The sequence below is a fragment of the Schistocerca americana genome, chromosome 9 (genome assembly GCF_021461395.2).
Source record: "Schistocerca americana isolate TAMUIC-IGC-003095 chromosome 9, iqSchAmer2.1, whole genome shotgun sequence".
Lineage (NCBI taxonomy): Eukaryota > Metazoa > Arthropoda > Insecta > Orthoptera > Acrididae > Schistocerca > Schistocerca americana.
In genome coordinates, this window is record NC_060127.1 from 85783872 (window position 1) to 85806830 (window position 22959).

General features: G+C 39.0%; 1 protein-coding gene across 1 annotated transcript in view; it reads left to right on the top strand.

Moving 5' to 3' along the window:
- LOC124550687 (amyloid-beta-like protein) overlaps positions 1-19821 on the top strand; it is a 145877-nt gene extending 126056 nt beyond the window's left edge. Inside the window, exons 9-11 of the mRNA XM_047125411.1 lie at positions 4739-5070; positions 10714-10860; positions 16516-19821. Of these exons, the coding sequence (XP_046981367.1) occupies positions 4739-5070; positions 10714-10860; positions 16516-16626 (590 nt within the window). The 3' untranslated portion in view covers positions 16627-19821. The remainder of the gene's footprint in view (positions 1-4738; positions 5071-10713; positions 10861-16515) is intronic.
- Positions 19822-22959: the final 3138 nt, after the last annotated feature.

Genomic DNA, 22959 nt, shown 5'->3' on the forward strand with positions numbered 1-22959 from the left:
TTTTCTTTGCATGGAGCCATCGTAATGATGGCTTTTGCAAATGTCAGACTTAATACTATGGTTATATTTATACTTATAAAATACGCTATACTCTGTAGCTGTTGCTTCTTATGTCTATTTTTTACATTTATCACATTACAACTGATATGCTAATGCCTCATGTTACAATCAGTATCTTAAAATTCATTGAAAGAATATAAACATTTTTCTATTAGAAAAGATTTTAATTTTGTTTTAAAAACATTTCCCGTCACATTCTTAGAGAGTTTGGTAGCTTGTTATACCAAATCAAACCACTGATATATGGACTTCTATCAGTCATTTTTAACGTTGCTCTGTTACGGAAATAGTTACACTTTGTTCTAGTGTTGTGATCGTGTACGTCACTGCCCTTGATAGCTTCTGTTGGTTGACTTATAAAAAATACAACTATTTTGAAGATGTACAGAGAATATATTGTCAGGTATTCGTGCTGCACAAACACTTCACAACATGAATCTCTATGTCCCATCCCATGTATAAGTCTTATTGCTCTTTTCTGGTAGTAGTAGTAGTATTCTTTTTAAATGTACATCAGCTGCACAGCCCCATAGTTCAATACCGTAATTGAGAAAGAGGTAAAGTGTTCCATAATATACTAATTTCAGTGCTTAGCTAGGAACTATCTTTGCGAGCTGGCTGAGGAGATATATGGCACTACTGACTTTTCCGCATACATCTCAGTACTAGTCACTATACACATTGCACGCGTGCATGCACCCACACGCGTACTCACACGAACATATACACATGCCAATTTGGCTGACATCATGATCATGATGATTCTCCTGCCTCTCCATAATGTTGTTGATGTGTTTTCATGTGTCTGCCTGCTTCCATTATGGAGGGGAAGATAGTCTCAGGGAGACAAAAGCAGAGCATTTTGGATCAGAGATCGTTGGCATACAGTTTTCCAGCAATATGGGTTATACTCTGAAGGCAATAAGAGTAATCTGCTGAATTACAGACACATATCACTAAAGCTGATTTGCAGTGGTATTTTGGAACAGATACTGTGCTTGAACATCATGAATTACCTCAAAGGTAATGGTCTGTCGACACATAGTCAGCATGGATTCTGAAAATATCATTCTTGTGAAGCACTACATGAAATAAAGAGTGCTGTCAACAGGGCATGTCAGATTTATTCCATTATTCTAGATTTCCAGAAAGCTTTTGAACCATTCCTCACAATTGTGACCCTATGGAGAACTGCTTCAGCTTTGTGACTGGATCCATGATTTTCCCTCAGAAAGGTTACAGTACGTAGTAATCGATGGAAAATCATTGAGTAAAACACAAGTAATATCCATCATTGCTCAATGAAATGTTATAGGCCCTCTGCTGTTCGTAATCTATGTAAACGATTTAGGAGTCAATCTGAGCTGCCTTCTTAGATCAGAAGATCAAAACAATTGCAAAATAATTTAGGCATTATATCTGTATGGTGCAAAAACTGTTGACTGTTTCTGAATAAAGAAAAGTTTGAGGTCATCCACATGAGTATGAAAATAAATCTGTTATATTTTAGTAACATGAGAAATCACACAAATTTAAAGGCTGTCAATTCAGCTAAATACCTAGGAATTATAATTACAAACAACTTAAATAGAAATGATTACATAAATAATATTGTGGGGAAGGCAAACCAAAGATTGCATTTTACCAGCAGAACACTCAGAAAATAAAACAAGTCTACTAAAGAGACTGCCTACACTATACTTGTTCGTCTTCTGATAAAGTACTGCTGTGCATTGTGGGAGCCTTACCAGGTACCATCGACAGAGAACATCAAAAAAACTCAAAGAAGGGCAGCTTGTTGTGTATTACTATGAAATAGGGGAGAGAGTATCACAGATATGATAAGCGAGTTTGGATGGCATTCATTATAACAAATGCATTTCTCATTGTGGTCGAACCTTTTCACGATATTTCAACCACCAAATTTCTCCTGTGAATGTGAAAATATTTTATTGTCACCAAACTACACAGGGAGAAATGATCATCATAATAAGAAAAGAGAAATCAGAGCTTACCGGTATACATAAAGATTTAAGTGTTCGTTTCTTCCATACACTTTTAGTGTATGGAACAGTAGAGAAATAGAATGAAGGTGGTTTGAAGAACCCTCTGCCAGGCACTTAAGTGCAAATTACAGAGTAGTAATGTAGATATAGATGTAGATGTATTTGAAGTAAGTCAGAGATTTTTTTATTTTAAAAAAGAACTGTGCACATAATAGGTTTGCCTGTAAATAGGAGTTACCATATCTGTGGATTAGCCACCACATGAATTGTCAAGAACAAATGAAGATGCCAATGTAACATGTACAGGTCACATGACATTTGTAGCACTGTGCAGTTCACTGCTTTCTAAACCTGTCATTTTCTCAATAGCAATGCATTTTTGTTGTTAAACAGTATTTTGTCAGCTGTTCCCATACATGTATTGTAGATATATTTAGTGAGAAATATCCAGATGCCGCAGTACTTGCATAACATGTTCAAGGTATGGAGGAATTCAAGGTGGTGGATAAAGAAAAAGCGTTTAGCATACTGTACATGGTATTAGTCACTTGTTAATAGCCATGGAATTGCAGAACTGGATTGCGTTTTCTTCACTGATGTGGTTTAGTTTCACCTTAGTGCATAACCAACTAGCCAAAATGCAGGAACTTTGCAGCCAAAACTCCTTGTGTCTGTCGTTAAAGTACCTTGCACTGTCAGAAAATCAGAATGAGGTGTGCTGTATCATTGGACAGTGGGTCCTTCATCCTTTTAATCTACAGTGAACTGTGTTGTGTACTAATGTTATTTCACTTCTTGAGGCAGCAGCATTGTGCCACTTGTCACACATGTAACAAAACAATTCATTTATTATGTGAATTTTTTGATGATAAAATCATCTGTAGAGGATTGTGTCTCGTACATTAGCCCGGTTTTTTCAGTGGGGCTACCTTAAGGGTAGGATCTATAAAAACAGGCTACACTCACTGACAACACTAAAGATTAACTTAACAATGCAGATTAACAACACTGGTGTCAACATTCTCTGAAAAGTGGCTTTAAACATGGTTAAACAAGTTTGTACTTGCAGTACTGGACAGGGCAGACCATTTTGAACCGTTACAAATAATGTATGTGAGGTAATAAAATATTACCATACACACATGCGTGCACGTGACACACACTGGACTACTTTTTGATTTGACTTGTGTAACATTTTGATTGCCCTCTGTAAGTAAACCTTTGATGTACAGTATGTACTATTTAAGAGGTGTACTTTTAACTGCCTGTTAACCTTGTTGCTTTTACTATGGAGAAGAAAGGCTATTCTTTTACCACCTCCCTTCCATTCAGCTATATTTAATATTCTAGTTTATTAATGGCTTTATCATGAGACACATTAGTGTTGATGTCAATGTGATACACAAACACAAGTGTATCCTGTTAATGTAACCCATTGTCCTCTAACTTTCATAGATTAGGCCAGAGAGTCAAGCTTGTTCACGTGTTACTTTTGGCGTCAAGGGAGGCAAACCTGCCCCAGATTGAATTTTCTTTGTGGTTTCATGATGAGGGCTGGTGAGCCATCCACTGTGGATGTGGTTTTTAGGCAGTTCTCCACATCCAAGTAGGTAAATACTGGGTTGTTACCCACAAAACACACACACACACACACACACACACACACACACACACACACACACACACACGCACACGGATGGGTCGCACAGATTACTTCTTGGGGGGGGGGGGGGGGCGGCATCATGCAGGGCTTCCGGCCACCAGTTGTCACTAACATTGCTACAAACCGTACAACAATACCAACTCTGTGGGGAAGCTGGGAAAGGCAAGACAAAAAGGAAGAGTCTCTAACATTGCTAAAGTTGCTGCGGGTGAAGCTTTAGTTGCTTTTAGATCGACTGAAAGTAAATTAAAGCAACAAACACACTTGAATGGGAGAAAAATAGTGAAATAATAGCCTTTGTTCACCATTAACAAAAAAAACATCACAGCTACCGTTCCCAGTTTCCAGTTCTATGAATGTAACAATTGTGATGCTTTTAGTGCTGTGTTTCCTTGTGGAATTTATTGTAGTGTATGACAGCTCTTTTGCAGTTTAAAATATGGATGAAAAGTTAGAGGACAAGTGATAGTCAGAAGTTGCAAGGTCAGGACTGTATGGCAGGTGACCGAACTGCTCATAAGCGAATTTTTTAATAAGGTTTTGGGTGACACAAGCAGAATCGGGATTTGCATTGTCTTGAAGCAACACAATGCTTGAACTGAGCATTCCAGGCCTTTTGTTTTGAGTCTCGTGCCAAAGTTTTCTCAGTGTTTCACAGTATATCTCAATGTTTCACAGTATAGTGCCACACTGGCTGTTTCACCTCTGGGAAGTAACTGAGTCAGCAGAAACATGCAATAATTGGTGTTTGGGATCTTCCTACGGAGAGGGCATAGAAAATTTGGTTTCCCTCTGGTACAAATGTCTGGACAATGTTGGAAACTATGTAGAAAAATAGTTCAAGATGTTCTTTCCTGTAAAAATAAATTTTGGTTTTAAAAGGAAAAGTGTTTTTATGAGCTTTTTTCAAAATGGTACTTGCTTTCTGGACACGCCTCAAAGATGTATATCCACATTAACGAACACTTCCATTCTTGTTTCTCACTTGTTACTGTTACCCGGCCGACAGAGAAGGAACGCCAGCGCCAGCTAGAGAAACAACGCAAGGAGCAGCGTAAGAAGGAGAGGGCAGAACTGTCACGCCAGCAGCAGCAACAGCAGCAGCAGGATGCTCCGGCAGAGGCGGCCGTGATACCGGCAGAGGAGGACGCAGCTGTGGCGGCGGTGGCCCCGCAGCCCGCAGTGCAGGCGCAGGCAGGGCAGCAGGCTCCACCCGTGCAGCCAGCCGCCTACAGCTCGGCCGCCCCACCCGAGTCGGAGACCGCAGCCGTGCACCACCAGGAGGAGCCGCCCGCCAGGGTCGCACACGCGCAGACCCACGATGTGAGCCACAGTGAAGCGGTGAGTGCTACGTTCTAAACCTGAAACAGCACTTTCGTCTGTCCTCGGAGCTTCGGTGGCATCACACAAATACCCATTCATAGCCCCACCCAGAATCTACACAGTCTTACTCACGTGTGGTACAAGAGACAAATTAAAGCATGCATTTCTACGTAGATTAACTTGGCAAACATTTATTGATTGACTCAGATTAATTATTATACTGCTAAACCCAGTGCTTTTTTATTAAAAAAAAGTTTGAGGGTACTCTGACATTGGATATAATGCAGCGAAAATTACTTATAGCTGAAGCATGGGATACCGCCCATATGCTTTTAGCCATGATGTCATCAAGTCGAACTACAAAAAAAATCGTATTGGACTCTTCAGTTGACTTTACTACAGCTCAAATGAAGCAGGCAATACCGAAAAACACCCAAACATACAAGAGAATGTGGTATCAAACACTTCAGTTTACATCACCTCAAATGAAGCATGCGATTCCCATCAACCCCTGAACAATAAAAGAAAATGGTATCGTATACTTCAATTAACCTATAATACAACTCAAATGAAACAGGAGAGTCCAATCAATCATTGCTCAGGTCTACAGTTTCACTTTCATCACCTACTGATGTTGAACTTCCTGGCTTTTCACTCGCACACGAATTATTAACAGTTTTTGGTTTTCAGTGCCTAATAGAAGAGCATAAAGAGCAATGAAGGCCCATATGTGTGAAAGGCCTGCATGTTACAAGGCACATAGTGACAATATTTTGTTGAAATTATCACAGCTGATGAAACTTGATTTCATCACTTTCAACTGGAAGCAAAACTGCAATCCATGGAGTGTTGCCACATTACTTCTCCTCAAGAAAAAAAAGAAAGAAAAAGTTCAAAGCTGCACCCTCAGCTGGTAAAGTATTGGCAATGGTCTTCTGTGACTCTGAAGGGGTTATTCTGTATGATGACCTTCCTCATGGTGCAACAGTCAGCTCGTAAGCATTTTGTGCTACCCTCAGGAAACTGAAGAGTTGACTTCAGTGTGTTTGTTAGTTTTCTGCTCATCGCTCACCTCCAACTTAACTTACAAGTTGCAACGAAAGACACGACACATTGTAAAACTTTGCACAACCGACAAGAATGGAACAGCAAACGCAAATGAATAAAGAACAACAAAACAAAGATGACAATGAATCGAGAAGGATCATGGTAGTGGGATCGTAGAGACATCTATTGGTAGCTCGGCGTTTGAGCGTACTCATATCCGTTTAGCACTACCATCACCCACTATTAGCGGGTGAGGGTACTACATGCTTGTCGAATTGGCTGCCAGCGATTCAGTTGTCAAGAACGGTTGCCGCAGCTTCGAAATGGTTGAAACAGTTGATGACATCACTTTTCCCACCACAAACTGCACTGGTATCATTCGTATTGCAATTACTTACACGAAAAAATGAAATAAAAACATTTACATTTGTGAAATGAATCTTTGGCACTCGTCTAAGTTCTCAACATCGCAAAAAAATTACTTTGTAGACGAAAAAGTTTAGGGGCACGCATCCCCCAGCGTTCCCCCAGAAAAACAGCACTGGCTAAACCCATACTGAACTGGTCACTAGTTGAATCAATACAGCAATTTCCTGATTATTTAGTTACACATCACATTTTTTTCTCGGCCAATTTTGGTTGAAAACATGTGGACTTGGTTGTGGGGCATCACAGAATACTCCCCCTTCAGCCCCTATAGTTTCCTGAAGCTCCAGTAGGTGGTGGTGCTATATATAGCATTCAAAATGGCATCTGTAATGGAGGTATGTTCCAGGCAGACAGTCCCCCACCCCCCCTCTTCAGAAAACCAGAGAATCACAGATATCCATAGGCACTTCCAGAATGTCTGCAGAGACGTGATTGTGAACAAAAGTGTGGTGAGTGTTTGGGCAAGGCATCTGTCATTATTGCAACATTGTCATGCAAACCTGCCTGATGTCCCACATGCTGGCCAGCCGCACACAGCTGCGACTCCTGCAGTGTTGGAATGTACAGACTCCCTCATTCAAAGTGACTGACAGAACGCAAACACCTCGCTGCGCAATTGGATGTCTCTGTTAGTAGTGCTGTCACACTCGTCAACCATTGGATACTCAAAAGCGTGTGCCCACTGGGTTTTTCAGTGCCTAATAGAAGAGCATAAAGAGCAATGAAGGACCATATGTGTGAAAGGCCTGCATGTTACAAGGCTCATAGTGACAATATTTTGTTGAAATTATCACAGCTGATGAAACTGGATTTCATCACTTTCAACTGGAAGCAAAACTGCAATCCATGGAGTGTTGCCACATTACTTCTCCTCAAGAAAAAAAAAAGTTGAAAGCTGCACCCTCAGCTGGTAAAGTATTGGCAATGGTCTTCTGTGACTCTGAAGGGGTTATTCTGTTTGATGACCTTCTTCATGGTGCAACAGTCAGCTCGTAAGCATTTTGTGCTACCCTCAGGAAACTGAAGAGTTGACTTCAGTGTGTTTGTTTCTACAAAAATGCAAATGAACTTCTCCTTCTGCATGACAACCCAAGGATTCACACAAGTCTGTCCACCTCAGAGCATCTCCCAAAGTCTCACTGGACTGTTCTTCCTCAAACACCCTAGAGCCGAGATCTCACATCTTTCGACTTCCATCTGTTTGGCCCAGTGAAGGATGCACTCCGGAGAAAGCAGTACATGGATGATGGGGAGGTTATTGATGCAGCAAGACATTGGCCCCGATATCAAGCAGTAGAGTGATACCATGCAAGGTACAGTCCTTCCCAGTAAGATGGCTTAAGTCCATCACATTGCACAGAGATTGTATTGAAAAATAGGATTTTGTAGCCAAAAGAGTGGGAAATAATACGGCGTATTGGAACTCTGATAAAACCAACTGCCTCTCAAAAAATTTACCCTCTGTAGATTAGTTAGCTTGTGGATTTTCTGGGCGTAGTTCAGTGATTTTTAAAATAAATAGTGATGGCTGAAGGATTTTGTTATAATCAGAATGAATATCTTCATTTAGAATATTAATTTTTGGTTGTGAAGATGCAGATGTTGAAAATGTCAATGGGTGGTTAAACAGTGATGACAGTGAATGAGGATTTGAGCAACTAAGTGATGCAGATGTAATAAACAAAGGGCGTTCAGTTGAGGAAAAACAGCAAAGATGAAGTGATCAAGGAACCCATTATCACTCACACTGAGACATGGAAATGTGTCAATCTGTTATGTATGCTGGGCAAAATTTGGTTTATGATACCATAGTTTTAACTCTACAGAAAATGAGAACCATCATAAAGGGGAAAAGAGACTAAAAAACAGGAATTGAAAGAATTGGAAGATTATTTCCCAATCTGAAAGCAAGTGATAGAAAGTATGGTGTTTTTAAGTATAATTTTGTAAATAAGTTGTCAATTTTTGGTGAGTAAGGTACGAGTAATGCAGTGGGCTTTCAAATGTTACATGTACATGTTTTGCAGATACAGTAAATAGCAGTTCCTTGCAAAAATGTATGACGAGTGGCAATGAAAAATGTTCTAATTTTAAGTGCCATTTGAAAAAAATATATGTTCTCAGGGCTGTTGTGTTTCTGGTACTCCATTGCAGGTCCCTTAGGCATGATCCAGGTACCAGACCACAGAGAAAGTCTTTCAGGCTCGCATTAGTAGATGGACATGGACTTTGCACCAAGCTCTGTTTATTTATAATATTATTTATTGTATACAATTTACAAATATTTTTATCAATCATCATATAAGGGGTGAAACAAGCCAGAGGCATAATTACAGGAACCAGCACCTGTATGTTAGAAGTATTGACCCTGGCTGTTGAGACACTTGTCCCACTATGACACAAGGCAGTGAATAGCTGTCTCATAAAATTCTCGGGGCACCGATGTTAACCAGTTCCGCACCTATGGCTGGCCAAAAGCCTCCAATTTGAATTTCTGTAGGAGTGTTGTGACTATATTGGCCATATCAGACTTTGCATTGTCATGGAGCAGAATGACGCCACATGTGAGATTGCCTGGTAGTTTTGATTTGATTGCTTGGCAAAGAGTGGTCAAGGTTTGCAAGTAATTTTGGGCATTCACTGTTGTCCCGTGCTGCAGGAAGTGAACTAAAGGGGGCCATCTTGGTCAAAGAAGAATGTCAGCATAACCTTTCAGATTCACCTCCAGCTGTACGTGCAGAACTGGTTCACATCGCAGCCCCGGGAATTTTATGAGACAGCCATTCACCAACTTTTGTCCCAGTGGGACAAGGGTCTCTACAGCCAGGGTCAATACTTTTAACATACAGGTCCTGTTTTCTGTAATTATGCCTCTGGCTCATTTCATTTTGTATGCCCCTTATACTTGCAAGCTCTGTATACTCCCACTTATATTGGCATCAAAATACCCACATATTTCTGATGAACAACAAGCAAAAAGAAAACACAAGTGGTTAACTGCATCCAGTTAACTAGGAGCCCAGGCTAATTACTTCAGACAGCTGATCTCAGCACAGTTCACACAGTACTGCTTATGTTCAGTCTTGAATACTGTTGACTATCGAATGTCAGTTCCTTGATATTGCCAAATTTTGGTCAGCAGTTAGTCAACTCACATCATAATTTTCCCTTTAATCTTAATTAATTTGTGCGTAATTCTGCTTTAGACTGTATATTTGGACACAGCATTGATGTGGGTGTCATTTGGTGGCAGCAGGTTTTAAACTCGATGAATCATTTACTAGATTGTTACATTGAGAGATTTTCAGTTGTTAAATACTGTCAGTATTTGCCTGATTGTATTTGTATTGTACTAAGCTTTATCTGGGCAGGTTGTCAGACTGTGCACACAGCAGTGATTACTTTTTCAACACCACTCTATAACAAAAATTAATTTGAACATGGAAGTTTTAGAATGTAGGTGTATTTTATCCTCATTTTGGTTATTTGGATTTTTATGTATAGGCCACTATTTTTGTTCTGGGGTGTATGTGTACACAATTATGTGTAGTCACCAGTCTTTTGACCCACCCCAAGTTCCTCTCTTGTGCCAATTCGTTCAACTCATAGTAACACTTGTACCATATGTCCAATCTATCTTCTCCTACAGTTTTTTATCCGCTACATGTGAGTTATTTGCTGATGTCTTAACACACCATATCATCCTGTCCTTCATTCCTGTTGGTGTTTTCCGTATGTTTCTCTCTTCACTGATTCTGCAGAGAACCTGCTCATTCTTTATCTTATCAGTCCCTCTAATGTTCAAAGTTCATCTGTAACACCACATCTCAAACACTTCAATTCTCTTCTGTTCTGGCTTTTCCCACAGTCCATGTTTCACTACCATACAGTGCTGTGTTCCAAACATACATTCTCAGAAATTTTTTCCAAAGATTAAGGTCATGTTTCATACTAGTAGACTTCTCTTGTCAAGGAAAACGCTTTTTGCCTGTGCTAGCCTGTCCCCCTTACTTTGTTTGTCAGGTGCAATTTTGCTTCTGAGGTAACAGAAATCCTGTACTACATTTACCTTGTTGTCTCCAGTTTTCATGATAAGTTTATTGCTAATATCATTTCATTTAACTTGCTCTAAATCAGTTGTGCAAACTCAGAAAACTGGGACTAATAGAAACTGTACTTTGGCAGACTTTCTCAGTACGACGTGAGGTGTACCATCGGGAGAACAAGAGCATCTACTTCACTCTGGCTTTTGCCGGCATCACACTCATGGCAGCTGTGATAGTTGGCATAGCCGTGCTGCGGAGAAGGAGCGCTCGGTCACCGCAAAACCAGGTAAGGGGCGTCTCACTTTGCATTACGGGAACCTCAGATCTGATCGAGAGGAAGGCACAGTGTAAAAACACACATGAAATCTGCTCTTAGAATGTTTCGTTTGACACCTAGTGTCAATAGAATTAGTTTCTTGTTTCTCATTATGCAAGTAAATGTTGTCTGAACTGCAATTCTATGTTCCTCATCTTACAGAGAAACAAAAAATTAATTCACTGCAATATTATTTTCATGATTGTTAATTGGTGGTGACAGTAAAACACAGAGAATAATCAGTGTTCCCAGCAGCAACTGAGTAAGGTGAGTCTCACAATGTACCCTACTCTTGGGTTCTTCAGACAAAGACTGTTCTGAGTTGCTGCAGAGACACTGACTATCTTCTGTGTTTTGTCAGCACTGGCAATACCTGTTCTTGACTGAATAATTTTAGGTTACTTTATTGAGCTTATAATAAGAACAAACCTACATTTTTCTGTTGATACCTTTGTGTGGGACAACATCACAAAAAGAAAATTGAAAATTTCTTCAAATATACAAGGTGCATTCCATAAGTAACGCAACCAAATTCATAAAAAATCATTTATTGAATATATTCGTACAAATAATCAAAAATTTTCAAAATAGCACCCTCTTGCATTGATACACTTCTGGAGGCGGTGTTTCCATGCCTGGAAGGGATCCCAGAATGCCTTTTCCGGAATGTCCTTTAGAGTTGATGTAACATGCGCCTGGATGGTTTCAATCGTGTCCCAATGTTTTCCTTTCATGACTCCTTTTAACCGAGGAAACAAAAAAAAGTCTGCAGGAGCCAGGTCAGGACTGTAGGGAGGCTGGGGAACTAGTGGGGTCTTAGTCCTGGCCAGGAAGTCGTTATCAATGAAGGCACTGTGACTCGGTGCGTCGTCATGGTGAACTTTCCACGTGTCCTTGATGTTGCTTCGGCAGCGTGAGACCCTCCTTTTCAGTCTTTTGAGCACTTCTAAGTAGAAAGCTGAGTTCACTGTAGCCCCAGTAGGTATAAATTCATGGTAGACACTGCCTCTAACGTCAAAGAAGACAATAAGCATGGTTTTAATCCTGGACTTGCTCATGCGTGCCTTCTTGGGATGGGGCGATGATGGGTTGTGCCACTCTGAACTCTGCCTTTTTGTCTCAGGGTCATACTCAGAAATCCACGACTCATGACCAGTGATAACTGAGTTTAAAAAATGAGGATCATTTTCACACATTTCCAACATTTCTTGCATATGCTTGTGTTCTTCAGTCAACACTTTTGGGACGAGTTGGGCACACATCTTTCTCATGTTCAAATCTTCAGTAAAAATGTGGAAAATGGTTGTTTTTGACATGTTTAGAGTTTGTGCTATCAATTGAAGGCTCAGCCGTCTGTCAGAGTTGAAACAACCGCGCACATGCGTCACATTTTCGTTGACTCGTGTGGTTGATGGCCGTCCTCTGCGAGGTTCATCGGTGATCTCCTCTCGGCCCTCCATGAACGACTTGTGCCATCTGAAAACTTGTGATGTGGACAAGCAATCAGTCCCAAAGGCATGCTGAAGTAATGGAAACATTTCGGTGGCGGACTTCCCAAGTTTAACGCAAAATTTGATAGTGCACTGTTGCTCTACAGAATGATCAATTGTGTAGTGTTACATAAACTCGAAATGGGGTTGACGGAAATGTACGTCCTGACTCTGGCAGCTTGCAGCTGAATGAGACAGAGTGCTTTGAAGTTAACACCCCCTTTCCACTTATCCCAGCCGGTTACAACACGCTGTGGTGTACTGTTGTGTCAGAAAAAAATTGGTTGCATTACTTACGGAACGCACGCTGTATAGGAGACATGCTACCCAAAGCTTTTACATGGATGTTTTTCTTCAAGATTCCGTATCTGAAACTTTATTTAAAAAGATTCAGAATATCAGATGGGGAGATGGAATAAAATTAATGTAAATGAACAGAGATCCCAAATCAAAACTGAAATTCTTTTGCCAGGGGAGTTTTTTGGTGTTTCTGAACAATTCATTAATTTCTAATTTAAAAAATGAAAGATCCTTAGTAATGCTGACCAGCAGAATAATGTTTGAGGAAAGGAACAGGAACTGTGTAACATAACCGAAGTTCTTCAAAACAAATTTTCAAGGGTACAGCCAGGGAAAAAAGTTTTTATGCTTCCAATTTTCGGGAAGTATATCTGTGCCATTTTAACAGATTTTTAATAAGTTCATGGCTTCTAAATTAGAAATCATCTTTCACTTTACAAATTCATCAAAAAGAGTATATTTGGCTGTTTTTGCTTATGCTGAAGTTTGAAGACTCCTTTTTTTTCTTTTTTTCATTCTGGGCATGGTTATTTTCTGTGTTTGTAGAGAGTTAGAAATCTGTCTGCAGCTGATAGCGGCAGAAACAATAACAGAAATGGTGACACATGATATGAGAAGTACTGTGTTGATTGCAATGACAGATTCTCCTACTATTTTTCCTTCTCTTCCTTTTCCACTATAGAAATCTAGTCTCCCATCAAAATTAGATTTGTGTCTTCCATAACTATCTGAATAATTTCTTTTGTCTCATTAAACACTGTTTCAGTCTTATCATCATCATCTACAGAGCTGTTAGGGATACAAATCTGTTGTGGTGGTTGTTTGCATCATGTCTACCTTGGCTACGATAGTGTGTTCAGCATGTGGTTTGTAGTAGCTTACCTGCAGTCTTAGTTCTTATGCATTAGTATACTTACTCCTGCTTCAGTTTCTGTTTATAACTCAGTACTCACTCGACAGTAAGTCCTGTTTGTCATTACTAATTCCCACTATATCTAACTTCAACTTATCAATTTCCATTTTTAAATTCTCTATCTCACCTACCAGTTAAGGAATCACACATTCCACACTCCTACCTGCAGAACCCCTGTTTTATTTCTACAGATGACAGTACCCTCCAGAGTAGTCCCTGCCTGGAGATCTGAGTGAGGGACTATTTTACATCCAAAATATTGTGCCCAGGAGGATCCCATCATCATTAAGCCATGCAGAAGATCAGCAAGCTCTTGGGAAAAATAATAACTTCAGTTTATCTTTGTATTTACAAAACCAGTGTAGGAAGGCATTGTTGGCCAATGTTACAAGGTCAGATCAGTCAGTCATCTCGACTGTTGCCACTGTAACTACTTTAAATGCTGCTGCCACTCTCCAGGAATCACATATTCATCTAGCGTCTACACATATACCCCTCCATTGTGGTAGCACCTATGCTAATGGCTGTCTGCATAGTTGAATCATTCAAGCTACTTTGGATGTACTATGATACCCACTGGCTATGTATGTATGAGCATTAATAACTGAAACTAGCCCAGCAAAAATATTTGACTAAATAATAGAAGATCAAAAGAGAACTGTCGAAGAACTTGTAGTTTGGAACTGGTGTTAGACAGTGAGATGGACTATCCCCAGTACTCTTCAACTGCCTGCTGGAGAAAGTTTTATGTGATTTAGCATCCAGTGTAGGAGAAGCTGGTTATCCTCATTGCGACTGAAGTGGAGTAGCAGAGTGCCATCAGCAAGGCAGAGTACATCATAAAAGTCAGAGCGGCACCCAGCATGATCATTAAGAGAGAAGATGGACTCCTTCAAATACATAAGCCCATATTAGTGAGGGTCTGGCCATGAACTATAGGGGCACCAGAATGGAGACAAACAAGTATTTCTGTAAGAAAATTTACAGATCTAATTCCCCTTCCCTCAGTCTAAAGCTCTAAACGGACTATCAATATTGTGTATACACAACAAGGAACCCTGCCAACATCTAGAGCATTTTACAAAGTAGTGATAAGAGGGATACTAAACTTCTACAATTGTATATAGTCACAATGTACAACTGGAGACTCACATCGAGAATCTTCAGCATTGTCTTCCAGGGGAAAGTGACTGATGTCAAGTGGGCAAGGCTAGCTGGGAAAGACGTGGAGCAGCCAGAAGTGGACCACAATGACATTCATGACAGAGATCAGTACAGAATGCTCATCAGAACCTTATCAGTTGTCACAGTGCATAAAAAAGCGGGGATTTTGTGTGGGGGGGAGGAGGGGGGGGGGCAGCCATGGAAATGAATGAGAGAGTGCTGGTCTAAGAGAAACATGCTAGAATTAAGGACTGATCAAATGTGAACTTGAACATAATATAATTATTTTTTGCACATGTAACTTTTTGAATCAAACAGAGCTTTTAGATAAATTTCCCGATGGCTCTCATGCTGATGGGCTATTTTGCTGTACTCAGTCCATTTTGTTCCTCATCTTTCAGGAACCTCTGGCTGTACTACCCAACAGCTTGCCTTTTGCCTGAAGAGATTCCTGTCTGCTACCTCCACTACTTCTCTCTGAACTTTCTCAAGGTCTTTTTTAACTTGTTGGATCATTGTGTTTTCTTTAATTTTCTTTTATCTGTCATAATATTGTGTGTAAAACTCTTGGTTGGGCATCTTTGAATATGACCATCAAATTTCAATCTTTCTTTTCTGATATCTGCTGCCAAATTTGATATTTGTCCTGTTCTTTATGGGATTTTGGGCTGCATCCATCACATGTTTTTGTTTTTCCAAAAATTTTGTTCATTGTTCTTTGTCCATCCTTCAGGATGTTTACCAAATCACATTTCCTGTTGAGAATTAAAGTTTCACTCACATAGAGAAGTTCCAGTTTAATCACATTTCTGTAATTGTTAAGCTTTGTATGTGTAGATATGCTTTTTTTAACTGTAGATGATAAATGAAATCTATTTATAAATATAAAATGTGTGTGTGTGTGTGTGTGTGTGTATGTGTGTGTGTGTGTGTGTGTGTGTGTGTGTGTGTGTGTGTGTGTTTTACAGGGTGTTAAAAATGCATGCCTTAAGAGCTATGAGCACTTGTTCAGACGAAGACATGTGTTCCACAGTAGTGAAGGTAAACAAGTGCCCATAGCTCTTGAGGTATGAATGTTAGCGTCTGTATTACTAGACATAGTTTCTTGTTTTGGTATAAGGGGCCTGTCCTCAAAGTCAGTAAAAGTATTTTTCAAACATCCTGTGTATGTATGTTTCATATCTCCTCCTCCTAAGCCCTAGGATCAATTTCAACCAAACTTGATAAGCGTAACATTTATTGTGTGGAAAGAAGTAGTAGAGGACTAAGAACCACTTATCTCCCATAGAGCCGGAGGTGACATCGAAGTTGCACACGGAATGCAGGGGAAGGAGGTGATGGGATACAGACAAAAGGTGGAGGCAGAGATGGACAGAGAGGAGGGGGGGGGGGGGGGGCAGAGATGGTCAGAGGGAGGGAGGAGGAAGAGATGGACAAAGAGAGGAGGGAGGAAGTGAAGGATACAGAGAGGGGGAGGAGGAGATGGACACTGGGGGGCGGGGGGATGAAGAGATGTTTGCAATACATGTGATATATGCATGCCTCGGTGAAGCAGCAGGTGAAAGGCTAGTATTGTAATAATAAAAGAAAATTTATACAACCAGCTTTTATTGACACATATGTGTCAAAAAAGAGCTCCATGACAACTAAAATAACATTCATATTATTTTGTCCAACCGTTGTATCTTCTGATTTTTTTACATACTCTTCCACTACTTTTGTAAGAAGCAGCACCAACACATACTGGCATGCCCACAGGGTTTTGTCGAGGTAGACCAGGCAGCGACCCCAGAGGAGCGGCATGTGGCCAACATGCAGATCAACGGCTACGAGAACCCCACCTACAAGTACTTCGAGGTGAAGGAGTAAGGTACGAGTGGGAGGCCGTAGTCTGCCGGCGCCACTCGTCTGGCATTTCCTCGGTGTCACCCAGATATCCCTTGCCCTGTCCCGAATGCAGATATTTGTCTATATGGATGGTATCCTTTTTTAGTTTGTAATATGTGGCAAAGAAGTAAGATTTTAAGAAGCAGAATATACAATACCTTAACAGCAGAAGCTATATGTACAGTGTGTGTCTGCTAACCACCTCAATGTATTAACACTACTACTACTATTATATTAATAATAGCTACTGTACACTGTTAAGACAATTTGATGTAACACAGTACCGGTGTGTATAAAGCAAAATATGTAATGGTGTCTGTATATTTTTTCGTTTGTAATAATACCTACTGCTCGTCTATGTTTGTTATATTGATAATAATAATACTATGTCTAATAAAAAGGGTAAGTATTTGTAGGGAGTTGCTGTCTATATGTGTGGAAACTTTCATTGCCATCATTGACTTTCGTTACCAGTACCGCTGTAAGATAAATATTTGCACGGCTTCACTACTTGAGCAAGGCAGTGAGGCAACTGTAGGTGATCCGTGGTGCTTGCACTGTGAGCTAACAGAGTATTCACTTTGAGCACACTTCTCCATATCCACTGTATGTTTCTCCCTCTGACCATCCTGGTTTCTACTTCTAATCTTAAATGATTTGGCACGTACTATCCCGAAGACAGCAGATCGGAGGCAGTACGGGAGTGCTGTATGAACTTTGGTGTTCAGATGTCAATTACGTTCTAAAAGTTGTCATCCTTTTGACATCTAAATGAGAGCCTGAACATCCATTATAGGCTACAGTAATCTACAACTTTTTTCCTCCCCCTTTGATTTATCATTCGAGATAGCAAACTGTTTCAGTCACATAGAGATGGCTACAATATTTGATGTCATTCCTACATAATATTATAAAGATGGGTGAGCAAATGTACAATTGTGGTGTTAGCTTTTTGAAACATGATAAAAAAGTATAGTGTGGTGTTATTTTTGGATGTGGGTGTTTTTCTTTCTGTGCGGTGGGATTAGGAAGTACACTTAAAATAATATTAAAATAATAAGGCTCCCTCCATATATAGTATTTTACTTTTTTAATTGTATTAAAGCTAATATAAATGATTAAAAAAAACTAGATTATTACACAAGCTTTGCAAGTATAAACTAGAATACTAATAATATATGCATTTAATAATGTAACAACGTTCACTTGATGGGTAAATGTTTTATGAAGAGGTACAGTTGCATCTAGCTCCTGCATACTTAAACTTACTTGTAAATGTTCGAGGAACTTCTTTAGTCCTCAAATGTCAAATATACAGCATATTACTACACACTCCACAGAATCCCCGTATGGTTCACTCTTAGCAGTTTGCTTCTAGTACTCTGTACTACTTTCTGGACATTTACCCATCAAACTTGTTCACCTAGATGATAATAAGATGGAGAAAATTGTAAATTACAAGAATATTTTGAAAATCATTTCATCATACATATTGTTTTGATAAGTGTGGCATCTCATAATTAAATATAGTTGGCACCTCTGATTAAGAATTTTTGTTCAATCTTGTGGATCACTTTCATAGTAAAATTGAATAAAGATGTGTACCCTACAAATGTTGTGTTACAACATCTGTGACGTTTAGCCCTCATTTTCCATCTTTCATGTGGGGCAATCCTGACCGTAATACCTATTGAAAATACACTTGGAATATTGAAACAGTTTTAAGTAGTTCTGATTATGTGGCCTCGAAGGATTCAACATTGCTAAGTGGCAACATGGTTATACAGTAAACTGGTTGTCATTTTCCTTTCACTACAACAATACCCAAATTGAAAACTTTGTGTGTTTTGTATCACTTAAAGATTCCACTGTTTGATCATTTTTGAAGCTAAAGGTTTTGTCTCATTCAGATGCTCAGTTTGAGCAATACTGTTATTTATTTTTGTGTATTTATGAGATACTGAAGAAACCTCAGAAGCAATGTTTGTTTTTAAATCCTAAGAACCTTTCTATATGTTACAGAGGTCTCTGATTTTCAACTTAAGATGAAATAGGAATAGTAGTTTTTTGTCCATGCTGTATATGGAGACTGATATGAGAAGTCATCCAGAGTGTCTCCTCTTGTTCTATTAAAAACTGACAATGAACTGCACTCACCTCATCTGTGAGGCTATAGCAGAAACTTAACTGAACTCATGGCATAACATAAAGAGTGCAAAAACTCTTTTTACTATAAAAAAATTAAATGGATAATCATGAAATTTTGTTCAAAGTCTGGTGTGTCACTATTGCTACCATGTTTCAAATAAGGGAATTAAGAGTTGCCTATATATGGTTTTTTTCTACCCAGCGTATTACTCTCTTAATCTGAATTACTGCCACAATACTTTAATGTTTGGTGCAGGTGGATTTAATTAGGTCCGTTTTTCCAGCTAAGCATAAGAAACCCAGAGAGACTGTTGTTGGTAATTTATATACTGATTTTTCTGATAAAAATGCAACAGTTGAATTTTTTCTCCATTAACAGGAGACCATTTGGTAACATCAGTGTCAGTTTCTAAATATTTGTGGTTAAAAGAAAAATATTGAGCACATGATTAGGGAAAGAGTAATTTTGGCATACGGATTCACATTATTCAGCAGAGACCAAGAAGCCACATGTATCCAACTAAAACGTTTTCTCTCTCCCCCCTTTTGTTTTCTAGAGAGCTACTTGTGGAGACCCAGTCTTGAGGTGTATTTTTCTGTACCAGAAAAGTTTTACAATGGCCACAGAAGGATCCTGTTGGCCAATGTTAGATAAATATGGAAACAAAAATCAGGAACAATATGTACAAACATTATACCTTTGCACTGGTTTCCTGGTCAATATGGATTGGGCAAAGTTAAAAAGCTTTTATTCTTTTTTTTTCATCAGAGGTGTCATTAATAAGTATAAGACTTTACATCTTTTCAACACCACACAAATAGAGGAAATTTCAAAAGCACAGTGCACAAAGAAGAAATACATGTTTGCCAAAAAATAAATTTAAAACTTTCAAATTTGGCATTTAAAATAAGTTTTATAAAGTTAGACTATAACTATAATTACTTTCTTCTTTCTTTCCTTGTAATATTTTGTGTATTCTGTGGCCATTGTAAATTTGATTAAGAAATAAATAAAGACGCTAAGTAATATGTGGTTTTTCCTAGCTCTTCCCCCTATACCACCTGCTCTTACATGAAAGGGAGGGAATAAAATTTCAACAGAGAGTTGAACAAATAAAATGTAAAAATTATAATCAGTAAGTATCCATGGTTGAAGACTGATGTGGCTGACAGAAGCCGGTATTATCCATCATGTACCACATCTGTTAAATAATGCTAAAACAACAATGACGTCAAGAAAATTTTGTATTTTGGGTATCCACCTCTTCAGAACTGAATCATGGTGAATAAAACCACTTCAACTGTATGATAAATCATTATTTCTGATCCGACTAGTTTTGCAACATTAGAACCACGCCTTTGGGGTTACAGCTGTATGTAAACAATAGTAAAAACGAATGAAGATCTACCCAGAGGTGTATGGGAAGTATTATGACTCACATTTATAATTTATTTCAAACATTAAGCAGTAAATGATCCAACATTCTTTGTCCCATTGTGATAAAACTGTTTAACTGTCAAGAGGTCAGTAGTGCAATTTAAAATGAAGCAGAATTTAGGGAACACAATTGTAATACAGGAAAACTAGAATAAGAATAAAGTGGTAAACCAAATGTATGTTGTAGATAAAACAAATGATATGTGTAGGTGGTGAAAGCCATGTTCTCACTCGCAAGATAAAATAAATCTCAAAACAAAACTTACATGATACAGGAAAAAGTCAAGTTTAGATAAAATGCTGCATAAAAAAATAGTCTGTCATCTAAATAAAAGGACTGGAGAAAGGAAAACATAAAATCTTGTGCAGGCATACCTAAGGCTTAAACATCGTCATGCGAATGTGAGGTCCACAGTGATTGCCTAGATGAACCGTGCTGAACCAGTGCCACTGCCAATAAGGAAAATAGGCACGTGCATGTAAGAACATATGCAACGGAAGGCGACATGGGAATGTAATTGTAAGAGGTGACAGAAAAAGTTGGGTAGTATCTTTACAAGTAATTTTATGAAAGGATGAAAGGTAGAAGAACCTAAAAAACAACTATTGTTTTGTTTTATTTTTACAAACTATGGGGCAGCCATGCATAGTGAAATACAATTATGACATAAAAGGAATTGTATAGTATTTTATCAGTAAACTTCTTTATGAATTGCAAATAGATAAATAGTGATGCATGAATCTCTCAATGCTTAACAATTCTATAGGTGACGCAAGAGAAATGTAGCGGGGTGACGCCTTCAAATTCCAGCAATATTTTGACAGGTGCATTGTCATTTTCAAGGCACAGATGTAACAAGACAGGACTGCACAAGGAAAGGTATGCTGAGCATATGCAGAAAGAAAGATAATGCACACGCTCTCTCTCTCTCTCTCTCTCTCTCTCTCTCTCTCTCTCTCTCTCTCTATATATATATATATATATATATATATATATATATATATATATATATATATATATATATATATATATATATATATCTCACACACACACACACACACACACACTGCAAATGCCTGCACCACCACACAACCAAAGATGACCAATATCAGAAGTTATCACAGCGAAAATTAATAACTAATGAGGGACATAGCATTAACTCTGTCTCTCTGGCAGTGAGAGAGTAGTATTCTACATGGAATTTAGGCAAAAGTCTCTATTTATAAGGTCACTTGCTAATTTAATCTCAACTGCTTCCTTAATAACACTATCCCAATAACTGGAATTTCACGCCAGAATTTCTGTGTTGTTATATTCCTTAGAATTACTGGTGCCAAGGCAGTGTTCTGCAGTAGCAGATTTTCTCAGCAGTTGTAAGCATGTGTGTTTCTTATGATCAGTACACCATTTCTTCACGGTCCTGGTGGTATGTACTTATTCCCAATGGACTGTTTTAGACACTGCCAAAAACAAAAGCATGTTTGTGTCGAGCAAGCAATATTGTTTTAAGGTATAACCCAGCCAAAGACATCATTAAAGGCATTCATTTTCTCTGTCATTGTTTTCCCTGTCTGTGCATGCTCATGCACTTGCACATGCTGACATGCATGCACTCACCGCCTCGCCCCCACCACACTCGCTCATTCTCTCTCTCTCTCTCTCTCTCTCTCTCTCTCTCTCTCACACACACACACACACACACACACACACACTCCTAAATTGAAAAGTATATGAAATGTTCACAAAACAAAACCAACTAGGATCTCTTTCCTTAGAACCAGCTACAACATGCAATGGCAATCCTCAAACCACATGTTGATCGAGACACATTGTCCTAAATGAGTGGACATGTGTTCAACACACAAGTAATATCACAACTAAGCATGCCTGTGTTTGACCAACAGTCAACAAGGTCATGACACATTAATGAAGTGCAGCCAGTTAAATATAATACTCCAAGCAACATGGCTGTCACAAACCCCATTTAATTGAACACCACCACTGAATGATCATCTGATGCACAGTAGTGCCTCCAGTCTTAATTTAGTTGCTCCAAGTTTGATGCAAAACATGAGACATCCTAGTAGTTGCTCTCAAATGACATGTAAAACTCATTTCCTTGTCAATAAACAGAACTCATATCATACTACTGAGATACAGAATCAGGTTTCAAACAGATGCCAAAATGAGCTCAAAAAACAGCTAATACAAGACACTGAACTTTCATGTGTTGGACTACCAAAATACACACAATCCGTGTATGCCTAATCACCAGTTGCATGTCATCGTGGAACAACTCACCTGAACATGTGACACATAAGAGAGCAGGAATACACGTGCCTAGCACACACTCTACAAACCCATTCTGAAAACATTTTGTCAGTGTCTGTCAGAGGAAACAAACTCTACCTGTTGCTAATAGAACATGACAGGATAGCCAGTACTCTCACATAAAAAAGGAATACCAAGTAATGTGACAGCGGAGAGCAACAATTCAAAAACACCTCCAGGTGTTTACCGTATAGGATCTAACACTGCCAATTTCATTGCACATGACTCAGCTCACCACATTAATGCTGTACTCATTATTACGAAAACCAAATAAAGGTTTTCAATATGATTGTGCATTTCCGATCTTGGTGTACTGGTGACAGTACTAAGCACCAGGAATAAACTTTCAAGGGCTAAATATTCAGACATTTCACATGTATGGCAAATGTAAGTATCA